Raw genomic sequence first — 12,496 nt, forward strand, 5'->3', positions numbered from 1 at the left:
ACATAATTCTCTTACTGAAAAAAAATTCTAATTCAGAATACAAATTTTCAAACCAATCCTCGTAGGAAAATAAAATTTAAGCTGAATACCAAATATATTCAATAAGTTGGAGGCAGATTAGGACATTATTCAAGAAATTGAGAAGTTCTGTGATAGTGCGTTTGGGAGCGAGATTTAAGAATTCTGCGATCACCTCTCTGAATCTGTTGAATGCAATCACCCAGATGATATTCACCCCATGCAGCTCTTCACCATTGACGGGAGTTTACCACGTGAACCTACAGGACGGTGGCAGACAAGTAAACCAAACCAGATGTTTGTATGCCCAGGGAATGAAAAATCGTTACTTCATTCATTGTTCTCATCTTCGGACTGAGAGTCCCCTCGCGTACTAACTTCTCCTGACTTTGAACCACCAGTAACCGAACCATGACGACCCAAAAATACGAGATCAAGAAGCTTTCTTCTAACATCATACACCGGATTTGGCTCAATCAACTGCCCCCTCTCATATGCTTCCCTCAAAAAGACAGTATGTCTCTTCCCCTTGGTAGACAAATAAAAAATCCCCGGGTGATCCAAGAACAAATCCCTTATATTAAAATCAATACCAAACCATTTCCTAAAATGACTAATCTTCTCTACTTCCACCATCTTCTCAACCGTCAAACTCAGAAATTCATGCACAATAGCAACAGCCCGCTTCTCCAATCTCTTCACCCCAGCCTTAGTCTTCTTACTCTCTCCCATCTCCTCATACGGCCCCACATAAGGCAACCTCTGCCATTCCTTCACTCTACCCTTAAAATCTTTACCCAACCTCATCCCGGACGGAAACCCTTGTTTAAAACCATAACGTAATTCCATCCTTTCAACTTTGCAATCCTCTTTACAACACTCAGTAACCCTCCAATTATCAACTGCAGCCGTAAAATCCCTCTTAGACATCCCATCAAACAGTTTCAAGACGTGAGTATTCGGCTCATTGCCAGCACAAAGCCTAAATATTTTCAGATTTCGGGCAATCACAGAGTCCTCAAAATCATCGGGAAGCCCAAGCTCCCTCCAAACCTTAAATACTGCACGAAGCGGCAAAGACTTGGACGTGGACATTGACAAAAGCCTAACCAACCGCTCAACGACGAGCGACAAGCAGGCATTGATAGCTTCCGCCTCTTGGCGGGAAATTTCAACGGCGGTTTCAGTTAGTTTACAGAAGGGCTGGGACTTAACGGGGTCGTAGAAAATGTGGAAAATGTGAGGGTACTTGCGTAAAAACGCGGTGGCGCCGCGGTTGAGGTGGAGCTTCTGGGAGAGTCGTGAGAGGAATTCGAGGGAAACTGATGGTGGGCTGTTGCGGTTAGCGAGAATGAGGTCTTGAACGGAGATTACTTTGATGTAGTTCTTGTACTTGTCCATCAGCTTTTCGAATGTTGGGTCTCGGAATCTTGATGCTACGTACTGCGCTGAGGTTGTTTTTGACCGAATGAATGTTGATGTTGTTGGGTGTTTTAAGATTGATTCGAGGATTCTGGCTTTACTTCTCATTCTGGCTATCTGCTGCCGGAATCAGCTCTCTCTTCATTTTCCTCTCTGCGTGCATTTAAAAGAAACATTGAGAATCATTTTCGATTTCAGGAAGCTATGTTTGGGGGATCAATAATTCCTTATAATTTTCATTTTTCTTATTTAAGCGGAATCATACACTTCTTATGTTGTCAAACATTTGACAACGGCTAATTTGTGGGCGAGGATTTGCATGTCAAGGCAACAAGGGCAGCTAGCCGTTTTGATAAAAGGAAAATACAAAATCCCATTTGAAATTCCTATAAAAACAAAATCAAGCTATTTTCATGTTGAAACCTAACAGAAAGGACATCAAATTATGTATATTGCTGACTTGATGGAGGGTAAAATCATTTCCAACAGCCACCTCGCTTCGATATTGAAAAGATAGAAAACAGAAGGTACCAACATTTGATATTCGAAATTTGTTGACTACGCATAATAAAATTTATGGAAAATGTTCAAAACAATCACCAGAAGTCATTGTTTCACTGGTGCTCCTTGGTGAAGTAAACAACAGATCAGCAATTGCTTCTTCAGTTGTAGGCCTCATGGTAAATAACCTTGGACAACCAGAAGCTAAATCTTCTTTAGACATATCAGTAGGACAAGTAAGTTACTAGCCAGGTCACGTCAATAGAAAGTAAGAAAAAGGGGAAAAAAATGATCAATCATGCCTCGATCTCCAATTGTCTCTTGCTTGATGTCACTACCTGCTTCGGGTCTGTAAATGATTTCGCAAAAGAGAAGAAAAAGGGAAAAAAAGTTTTAGCAGAAAAAGAAAAGAAAAAACAATAGAGCATGCTACTAATGAATAAAATTCATATAAGAAAGATACCTCATGGTCACACTCCAAATGTTGGCATCACATCAATGACAAAAGCCTCACAGATGAACTACTTGCTCATAGTTGATGATAAATAAAAATTCCAAAATATTGATCCCATTGACATGAAAGCTACACGAGCTTGAAGAGGGATCACCCTGTTAACATACATAGTTACTGTATAAGCAAATTATACACTATCAACCAGAGTGGCAAGTAATCAGTACGAGAAATTTGCATAAGTAGCCAAGAAGGCAGTCATTGTTTTTGAAGTTAAAATTAGTAAACTCAGATCACTTTCGAAGTTACATATATCTCTGTGAAAGTTTATAGGAGTTGTGAATACAAAACATATGCCAGATACGGCAGACATGCTAGTTTATACCATGAGATACAAAATGAGAAACTATAGAAGTTGGTGGGTCATGATCTGACATGAGTTTTTTTTCCCTTGATTTCCATAAGACTACTTTAGAGAGCAGCAAAAGATGGTTCTTTTGTCTACCAAAGTATAATGTTTCCACCTGGAGGCATTGGTTTAGTTCCTTGTTACCAAAGTACCAAAAGCGAACAACAATTAACAAAAGAAGAAAAAATGTACCAGAAATTCAATATGCTGACTGGGATCCAGAACCTAAATCCTGCAAGGAAATCAAAGTTAATATGTAGAACCCAAAATTTGAGCCATGTATCAATCCAAAAAAATAAAGAAAAAAAACTGCTTCCAAGAGGTTGTTACCATAAAGTAATGTAGGAAGAGCATCTTTCTGGTACTTATTTGGAAGCTCGGAAACTGTTCCTTGCCATAAATTGTTCCAGGCAAAACAAACAGCAATCACACACGGACCCAATACAATTTGATTTAGTAAAACCTGCAAAGACCAGATGTTACAAGGCATTTATGGGAATAACTGGTCTTCTAAAATACCTAATTGATTGTGGCAACGAAATGCCATATAAAACCAAAAGACATTGTACCTTCATCATCAAATTCCCTGCTGTTTGCTTTGGCATACAATGATCAAGATACTGATACCAAACATAAGAACCAGGGCCATATAAAAGAAACCCATAAGAAGTCATCCGCACAGCGCGAAGCCAGTCATGATCCAGAAGGGCGGTCCAGAAGACATCCTAAGAATTGTTGAAGAGTTTGGTCAAAATCAAAGTCAAACTGCTTCAAAAACTACTTACAAACAAATCTTAGGAGTAACCATCAAGATATCTGCAACAGAAAATACAGGAGAAGATACGCTACAAATATGGACGGTTTTACAAGTTATACAGCAACACTTTACATCATTATACGTTAATTTTTATAAGGAAATTGCATAAAATTATGCTCATTATGTCATAGTATAAACATTTCTGAATGACCTATCTTCTCAGTACAATAAATTGACACGGTACAGATTACCATTTTCTGGACTACACTAGATTGACCAATTTAGTTTCAGTCTCAAGAACAAGCAGATTTGCGAACAGAATAGTAATTGTTGCAGATGATATCAACTTTCTAGACAGAATTTATTTATATAATTCAAGGCATTACCATTCATGAGAACTAACTTAAAAAGAGCCTATCTAACTCAAAACCGTTTTGTGCAGAATCATTTATCAAGTAATTTTCCAAACAGAAGTCTAAGAGCATTTTCCAACCAAGAATAAAAATGCATTTACATCAGCCGTGCATCAAAGTAACTATTCTTAATTATCTGAAACAAATGTAAGACCGACCTCATCGGATTGCTCGGAGCGGGAGAGCGAGTGTTGTTGTTCGGAAGCCTTTTGTTTTCGCCACCGCTGGATGAGCTGAGCGATCGTGTCGCCGGTAAAAGCGAGTGAACCCGCGGTCGCCGCTTGCTTCAAGGGGAACCGGTAACCAGTTCCTCCAGTGGCCTCCGCGGAATCGGAGGGTTTCGATTTCCTACTTTGAGATTTAAACGGTTTCGGTTTTCCGTGTGAAAAGTTCCAACCAAGGAACCCGCCGCCACCTAATGCTTCCATCATCAACTCGAACTTGTAATCGGGGTGGTCTCTCCTTCTTCTTTCAGCGCGGCGCGCCTCCGAAGTTTCAGCGTAAAGAAACGCTGCGTTTTGCCTAATCTGTTTTGACAACCGGAACGGTACGCAACACACAGCGGGGAAATTAAAAAAAATGTTTTGAAACTAATAATGCATTATCCAAGTGTTTTAAATTTAAAAAATAAATAAATAAATAACGGTCTACGGGTTTTAAATTAGAAAAATTAATAAACATTATATTAATATTTTTTTGTCACTAAAATATATAAGTAATTTTAAATCCTAAATGTATTTGAATAATTTTGTCGTATATCATTTTTTAATTCTTTATTATAAATTTATTAATATTTGTAATCTGAAAACTATTGTACTACTGTAACCTAAAAATAATAACTCATCAATTTACTACCAATGTTTAAAAAAAAAAATTAAAAATCAACCTCTACTTATGTTATGCAAACCAAGCTCAAGGAAATCAACTGCTACTACTAATGCACGTGGAACACAAACTCTTTCTTATTGAAGTGGTCTATGAGGCTCTCAAAATTATCCATTATTCATGTATGTTATGATGTAAAAAATTTTAAATGATTCACTTTTTACAATTTAGTAAATTATTTAATTTCTTATAGTATATGTGTAGGGTTTAAAATAAACTCGGGAATATATATATATATATATATATATATATATATACACACACACATTCGTGATTTGATAAAGATAGTTGTAAAAACTCTTTTATTTTCACAAACTATTTCACATACACACAAATCTCATTTTATATGTCGAATAGTCACATATACTCAAAAATTTGTTAAAAAGAAAAAAAAAATCTTTGTACATAAAATAGATTTGTGAGTCTGTATGACATAGAGGTGGCAAAAATACCCGATCGGTCCGAACCCGAACCGTACCCGAGCGTTGTGGGCCGGGTATTACCCGATCCGGGTATGAAGCCGGGTTGGTCTTGGGCATCACTTGATAAACCTGGAACCCGGATTTTATTAAAAAAATATTATAAAATATATATTATTTTAAATATTTATATTTATTTGACTCATTTATTATATATATATAAAGTTTTAAACACTTAAAGTTTATATTTTCATATCAAATTTTATTGAAATAAATTTAAAACTTATAAAATTACAAAAAAAATACATATATACACATATAATATTAAAAAATATAAAATTCAGGTACTCGAATTAAAACCAGGTCCGAACCTGGACCCGGACTGGTTGCATCCGGGTAGGATCCGGTCATTACAATACCCGGATCCGGAGATTTTGCCATCCCTAGTATGACCATTTTCTAAGAAAGTTTTTCATAATTATTTTGCTAGGTCTGTTATCCTTTGCCTCTGAACGGTGACATATGAACATGATTCTGTGCTCCTTGTGAAGGATTAGATTTCCTTTAATTGGGAAGGGCCTGTGACCGTGAGCGAACAGTACAAATGCGACATGAACGAATCCATGAAAGAAAGAAAATGAGTCAACACTTCATGGGCTTCTTGAAGCTTTCAGCCATCGCCGAGGGCCCAAGACAAAATATTTATTTTAAGCAACACACGTATGTGATCAGAATAAACTCAATAAAGACCACCTCGTATCTTTTGTCAAACATTGTAATCACAAGTCACAACTAACTATATTCATAATGGAACACTTTGTTAATGTTGGTTCGCAGGCCTTAAGATTTTAATTTTAAACTAAATCATAGTATTCGAAAGGTTAAATATATAGATTAAGATTTTTTACTGATTTAAACTCTCTTATACTTATAATAATTTTACGTTTTGTGTTATTTAAAATTATATAAATAAATAAATAAATATATATATATATATATATATATATATAGAGTAGTTAAACTAAATCATAGTATTCGAAAGGTTAAATATATAGATTAAGATTTTTTACTGATCTAAACTCTCTTATAAATTTATCATGTAGTGTAATAAAATTTAAACTTTTTTATCTTTTAACTAATCCCTGACTTTATTAAAGTCAGGAATCCCTAATTGGAAAACTACTATATATATATATATATATTTCACATTTATTTTTCTCGAATTAATATCCAAAACTTGATGATAACTTTTTTTTTTTCAGTCACAGACCATTAAGGAGAGAGTTTGACTAAAGCACTACGAATAAACAATGTCATCAAGAGCACTATAAAGACATCTATACTTTATTTGGATAAAAAGAAACAATCATCCATGAGATTGCAATTATAAAGTTTGAAGTCAAATTAAAAAAGACAGAGAAAAGAAAAATGATTCAGAGAAAGTCTCATATTGCAATTCGTGACGTTGCTCGATCCATATAGTGGTTTTGAGTCATCTGTTCATTAGAACTCATACTCTCTTCTCATAATTAATCAGGTGGAGTAAACAATATCACTCATAAAAGATCATGGGATAAATATGGATCATGTCTTAATCTAATTAATTGAGATTAATCCTAATAAATTCTTGATTTTAAATAGTTAAATTTCTTAGAGTGCTAATGCTTACCTCGAGTCAAACTCCGACCATTACCAAACGCACCATTTTAATTAAGTAAAAATACAACACAACAAGGTTTAGTTTAGATCTTACAAAATTAAATAAAAACAAGAAAACAAAAACCTATTTCCCTTATCTTAGCACAATTCAAGCGCAAAGACCGTGAGCAACCAAAGCCAAGCCACGCACCCCCACTATACCGCCACGAGCAGCCATAGCCAAGCCACAACGATTTAAGAGTCTGGTCCTAGCTATTCTGGCCACTGCTGCTACTGTAAGTTGAAGTTTAGATTCGAAATATTTTCTAGAATTTTATGATTGGATTTATTATAGACTAATTGGGATTACAAAAGCATTTACTAATGATTCTGTAATTTATGCAGACTTGATTGGGTTTGTAACTCAGCTTTTGGATACAAATGATTTTGCAATTTCAACCTACCGCACATTTAATGATTTTCGGGATTTTGCATATATTATTTTAGGATAATTAATTAATAATATTTTGTATACGTTACTTTGTAGTAGTTATATTGAATACGAATGAATTTTTCTTTAAAAAACAAATTTATTATAGTAATGGACAATCTGGAACAAATGGATGAAGTTAAAGAACTACATGAGTCGGAGGAATTATAATAGGCTAATTTTGAGTAAAATATTGACGAGTTAGAGGAGACCAAATTTGATAATGATGAAAATGTGAAAGAAAAAAAAGTTGCTGAGCCTAAAGATGGGATATGTTTTAATAATCTTGATGAAAGGTTTGAATACTACAAAGCCTATAGTCAATAAAGGAGATTTTCAGTGATGCAGAGATCTTGTAAAAAGAAGAAAGATGAGGATATAAAATATGTGATATTTACTTGTGGGTGAAACATTAAGTCAAAAAGCTAATGCAGTAGTGTTTTGCGGCTTCAACCTAACTAAAAAATTGAATACAATTCTAAAATCGGAGGACATCATAATGTTCTTAATGAAAAATAGGCAATTAGAATTCTGCTCCTTGAACACAACCATATCGTGAGTCCAAGCAAGAGTATGTATTATTGATGCAACTGCACCATTAGTCCTTATATAAAAAAGCAGCTTGAAATTAATGAAGAAGTATGAATTAAAATGGCTTAAAATTCTTGAAATAAATGAAGAAATAGGAATTAAATTGCTTTAAAATTTCAAAATATATTGTTGTTAAGGCTGATAACTTTAAAATTTCTCATTCTTAGAAAGAGATGCTAGAAATTATGTGCTTGACACTAAAAAATGTACATTTAATAAGGAAATAATTATCAGTTTTTCACTTATTGTGTCAATAAATGCGCTCATTATTCTTATATTATCTTAACACTCCCCAAAAATATTTTTTTATGTTAAATTAATTTGTAATATTTTAATTTTATTTTAATTTTATGTTGTACATATATTTTAAGAATAAATAAGAGTTGGAACTGGAAGCGAGAATAAAGAAAATTACTAGAGTAATTTGGAATGCATTATTTAGGGGTGGGCAAATCGGATTTTGGTTCGGGTTGTTCGGGTTTCAGTTTAGAGAATTCAACCCAACCAAGTTCAAATTATAAATCCGAACCGAACCAAACCGAATTTAATTTAATTTGGTTCGGTTCGGATTATAAATTTGGGTTGACTTAAATTACAAACCCTAATTTTACATTTCTCATAATCTCAGCAAATTAACTAAATTATATAAACAAATTTATATTTAACAATTAACAAAATAATTAATAACACTTGACAAAATAAAATTAAGAAATTAACTGAGAATAAAAAAATAAATTATTAAAAATTAATTAATGGGAAATCAGAAAAAGAAGAATAAATATTTGGTAGTGGAGGAGGAAAAAAAGAATAAGAAGATTTTTTGCAGCAGCGAAGGAAAGAAGAAGAAGAAGAAAAAGAGAAAAAGAACTAAAGAAGAAGAAGAAGAAAAGAAGATGATATTTAGCAGTGACGGAAGAAAATGAGGAAAAGAAAAAAAGAAGAAGAAGAAGAAGAGGAGAATGAGAAATGTGTGTAAGTTGTGATAGTTAGGGTTACAAAAGTGTTTTTAATTTTTTTTATTTGTTAGTTAAACCGACCGAGTTGGCTATTCGGTTCGGTTGAACTCGAATCGAAATACAATCCCATCGGGTTTGCATTTTGAACCAAAACAGGTTATAAGGTACAACCCGAACCGAACCGAACCGAACCAAACCCAAAATAAATTTCAGGTTCGGTTCGGTTCGGTTCGATTCGGGTTAACCCGATCCAAATGCCCACCCCTAGCATTATTAAGGAAATGTAATTAATAAAAAATATATTTTAAAAAAGAAAAAGAAAAGAAAAGGTGAAAGATGCTTCTGATGGTCAAGTGCCCATTTTGCCACCTAACCATCGCACTTCTCAACGTACATATATATTATAAAAATAAAATAAAATAAATAAAAAAGAGGATGCATTATAGGCAAGGAGATGCAGGCATAAAGGGAGCGGAGGAGAGAACAGAGTAAAGTTGAGGAACTCCTTCTTTCTTTCTTTCCTTATTTTTTGATATAATCAATATCCTTATAATTTATTTTAGAAGTATGTTAAATAAAATAAGTGTTTTGTTTCTTAATATGAGTGGCTAATTTTCTAAACTGAGGTGAATGGTGAAGCTTAAGTATTCAAATTATTAAATTAATTATTCTCTTAAGTGAGTTTTAATGTTTTATTTGTTGTATTTTTCTTCCTTACCAATTTCTTTTATGTCATGTTAATTTATAGATCTAGATAACTTCATATTTATATAATATTTTGACATAATATCAATACTTCAATATAGTTGTGGCACATTAGGAACTTGGTCCCATATTTATCACACCTTAAGTTAGTTAAGAATTAAATGACATAATAATTAATTGGTAAAATAAATACAAAATACAAATATGAGAGAGTTGTTATAACTGTAATTTGAAATTCAAGAGGAGATCCCGTAAATTTAGCATATTTTAAAATTGATTCCTAACAATTTCTTTTCCCGCAATTAATTTTCTTTATTTAACAAATTGACTACTAGATTTTAAATTTCCTGTGGTTTGACCTCGGACTCATCGAGTTATATTATAACTAGATACTTGTATGAAATACTAACTAGGCAACCCAAGAGGGGGGTGAATTGGGATTTTAAAAATTATCCTAGGCAAACCACACAACAATTTAATCTATTGCCTTAATCAAATTGAAAACAATAAATTCAATCATGAACAATATTAAAAGAGTAAGGGAAGAGAAAACAAACACAAGGATTTTTACGTGGTTCGGCAATCCCCGCCTACGTCCACGCCTCCAAGCACACCGGGCTTGAGGATTTCACTAAGCTAGCCTCCCAAGGCTTCAAACGCTTACAATTGACTTCCAAGGTGTCAATGGACCTTTACAACAAGAGATTATCCCCAATCTCTTAACCCAAGTGTATCCCAACACTTACAATCTTTTAACTTGATTTTACAAAAAAGATTACAAATGAATCTCTCTCACACAATATGTTTGATCACAAGTGATAGCTCAATGTGTGAATGAATGAGATGAATACAAAGATTTAAAGCTCAATGAAAGTTGTATTCTCAATATTTTGCTCAATGATGATCGTTGGAATTCTACTTGTTTGAATTGGATTGAGCTTATTTATAGTTGGAGCTGAAAAACTAGCCGTTATAGACTTTCTGCTCGAAAACGGTTCGCCGTTAACAATTAACGGTTAACCGTTTAGGCCGGTCAAAGTTACCGTTGGGCTAATTTTCAAATAAACGGTTAGCCGTTTAGGCTTACCCTTTCGCCGTTAATTTCCAGAGACCTGCAAAACAAATTTGGTTTAACCGTTCTTACTAAACGGTTCAAGGTTAGCAAACTGGAAATAATCGGTTAACCGTTTTCAGTAAACGGTTCACCGTTAATTTCCAGAATCATCATTTTAACAATACTTTAAAGAACATGCTTTCTGGAAATTATCGGTTAGCCTTTTTTTAAATAAACGGTTAGCCGTTTGCTACAGTGATTGCTATAGTAACCTGCACAGTGCACTATTTTCCAAAATTACAGTTTGACCCCAAAACTTTATAAAACTGTACTATAGCCCAAAACGTTATAAAACTTTGCAAATAGGTCCAATTTCAGAATTTCTAAGTAATGCTTTATTAATCTCAAAACTTTCTGAAATTATGATATAGCCCAAAATGCTATGACACTTTTCAAATAAGTCCTTTACCAAAATTTCAAGCAATACTTGTTTATTTCAAAGTTTTTAAAATTCTTTCAATTAAATCATAAACTTTGAAAAACAACCAATTTCATAAAATCATTTTTCCATTAAATATGAAACATTTATAATGTGAAAATAATGATTTATTTAAAAGGAATAAAACAATCAATTTCATAAAATCATTTTTCCATTAAATATAAAACCTTTATAATGTAAAAAATAATGATTTATTTAAAAAGAATATTAAATAATTTGGGCTTAAAATATTAATCATTCTTAATCTTGTTTGTTATCATCAAAATCAATATTATAGAAACATATATGTTATATGTTAACATTGTATACTTGAGAGTAATAACACTTTTGAGTCGTGTCATTATGTTGACAATGTAAGGTAATTAAGGATTAGAGAAAGGGATGCTGCTACAATTCAAAGATATTTTAAGAAAATGAAAGTAGAAAATGATAGGGTTTTTCTTTAGTATTGATTTGGATAAGGAGGATCAGTTAAAAAAAAATATTTTGGGTAGATCCAAAGAGTAGGGCAGCCTGTAAAGACTTGAAGATGTTGTTACATTTGACATCACATACTTCAGAAATAAGAATGACATGCCCTTTGCTCCTTTTGTGAGAATTAATCATCACGATCATTTTATTTTGTTAGGATGTGGGTTGACTTCACATGAGAATACTGAGGCATTTAAATAGTTATTTGACACATGACTATCATATATGTATGAATTTTCTCCCTTGGAATGATCATAGACCAAGCCAAAGCAATGAAAAATGCAATTGAGATTGTTTTTCTAAAAACTAGGCATCAATAGTATTTGTGGCATATATACTAAAAAAGTGCATGAAAAGTTAGGGACGCAAAATATCATAACATTAGAGTTTCATTGCATTATGTTGTTTATCATTCATAGACTCTTGTTGAATTGAAAAAGCTTGGCATGACATGTTAAAATCAATATGATCTAGATGATAATCAGTGATTAAGTGGTTTATATGAGGAAAGACATCATTAGGTTTCATTTTTTGTTAAAGCTACTTTTTAAGTTGGAATGTCAAATGCTCAACGTAGTAAGAGTATGAATGTTTTATTTGATGGGTAGATTATCTAAAAAACAATTTTGAAGTAATTTGTGGAGAAATATAAGAAAGTAATGGAAAGTAAAATTGAAAAAAAAATGGCAAGTAGATGATAAGTGTTTCAACCAATGGATGCCATGTTTTATTAGTTTTGCGATAGAGAAGCAAATGGAAGAAGTATGTACCATTTATAAGTTTCAAGAATTTCAGCAAAAGCTAATAATAAGATGTA

At 33.0% G+C, this 12,496-nt stretch overlaps 2 protein-coding genes across 2 annotated transcripts; both read right to left on the minus strand.

Moving 5' to 3' along the window:
- Nucleotides 1–44: 44 nt before the first annotated feature.
- On the minus strand, nt 45–2,126 carry LOC18051573 (protein ROOT PRIMORDIUM DEFECTIVE 1). Its single transcript, XM_006446775.2, has 2 exons — nt 2,041–2,126; nt 45–1,593 (listed from the first exon to the last, which is right to left on the minus strand). Exon 2 carries the CDS (start codon nt 1,546–1,548, stop codon nt 349–351), a length of 1,200 nt encoding a protein of 399 aa, XP_006446838.1. The 5' UTR covers nt 1,549–1,593; nt 2,041–2,126; the 3' UTR covers nt 45–348.
- Nucleotides 1,917–4,546, minus strand: LOC18051574 (protein Mpv17). Its single transcript, XM_006446776.2, has 6 exons — nt 4,130–4,546; nt 3,371–3,526; nt 3,132–3,264; nt 2,994–3,033; nt 2,405–2,550; nt 1,917–2,290 (listed from the first exon to the last, which is right to left on the minus strand). Exons 1-5 carry the CDS (start codon nt 4,400–4,402, stop codon nt 2,463–2,465), a joined length of 690 nt encoding a protein of 229 aa, XP_006446839.1. The 5' UTR covers nt 4,403–4,546; the 3' UTR covers nt 1,917–2,290; nt 2,405–2,462.
- Between the last annotated feature and the right edge of the window lie 7,950 nt (nt 4,547–12,496).

The sequence above is a fragment of the Citrus clementina genome, unplaced genomic scaffold, assembly GCF_000493195.1.
Source record: "Citrus clementina cultivar Clemenules unplaced genomic scaffold, Citrus_clementina_v1.0 scaffold_2, whole genome shotgun sequence".
NCBI classification, from domain to species: Eukaryota; Viridiplantae; Streptophyta; class Magnoliopsida; order Sapindales; family Rutaceae; genus Citrus; species Citrus x clementina.

Bases quoted from the DNA above. Each gene is read 5' to 3' on its own strand.
- LOC18051573 (XM_006446775.2), bottom strand. From the start codon at position 1,548: ATGAGAAGTAAAGCCAGAATCCTCGAATCAATCTTAAAACACCCAACA.
- LOC18051574 (XM_006446776.2), bottom strand. From the start codon at position 4,402: ATGATGGAAGCATTAGGTGGCGGCGGGTTCCTTGGTTGGAACTTTTCA. The intron at 3,265-3,370 runs GTACAATGTCTT...TGGTCTTTGCAG, and splicing joins CAGGGAATTTGATGATGAAG to GTTTTACTAAATCAAATTGT. The intron at 2,551-2,993 runs GTACATTTTTTC...GTATGTTAACAG, and splicing joins GTCAGCATATTGAATTTCTG to GGTGATCCCTCTTCAAGCTC.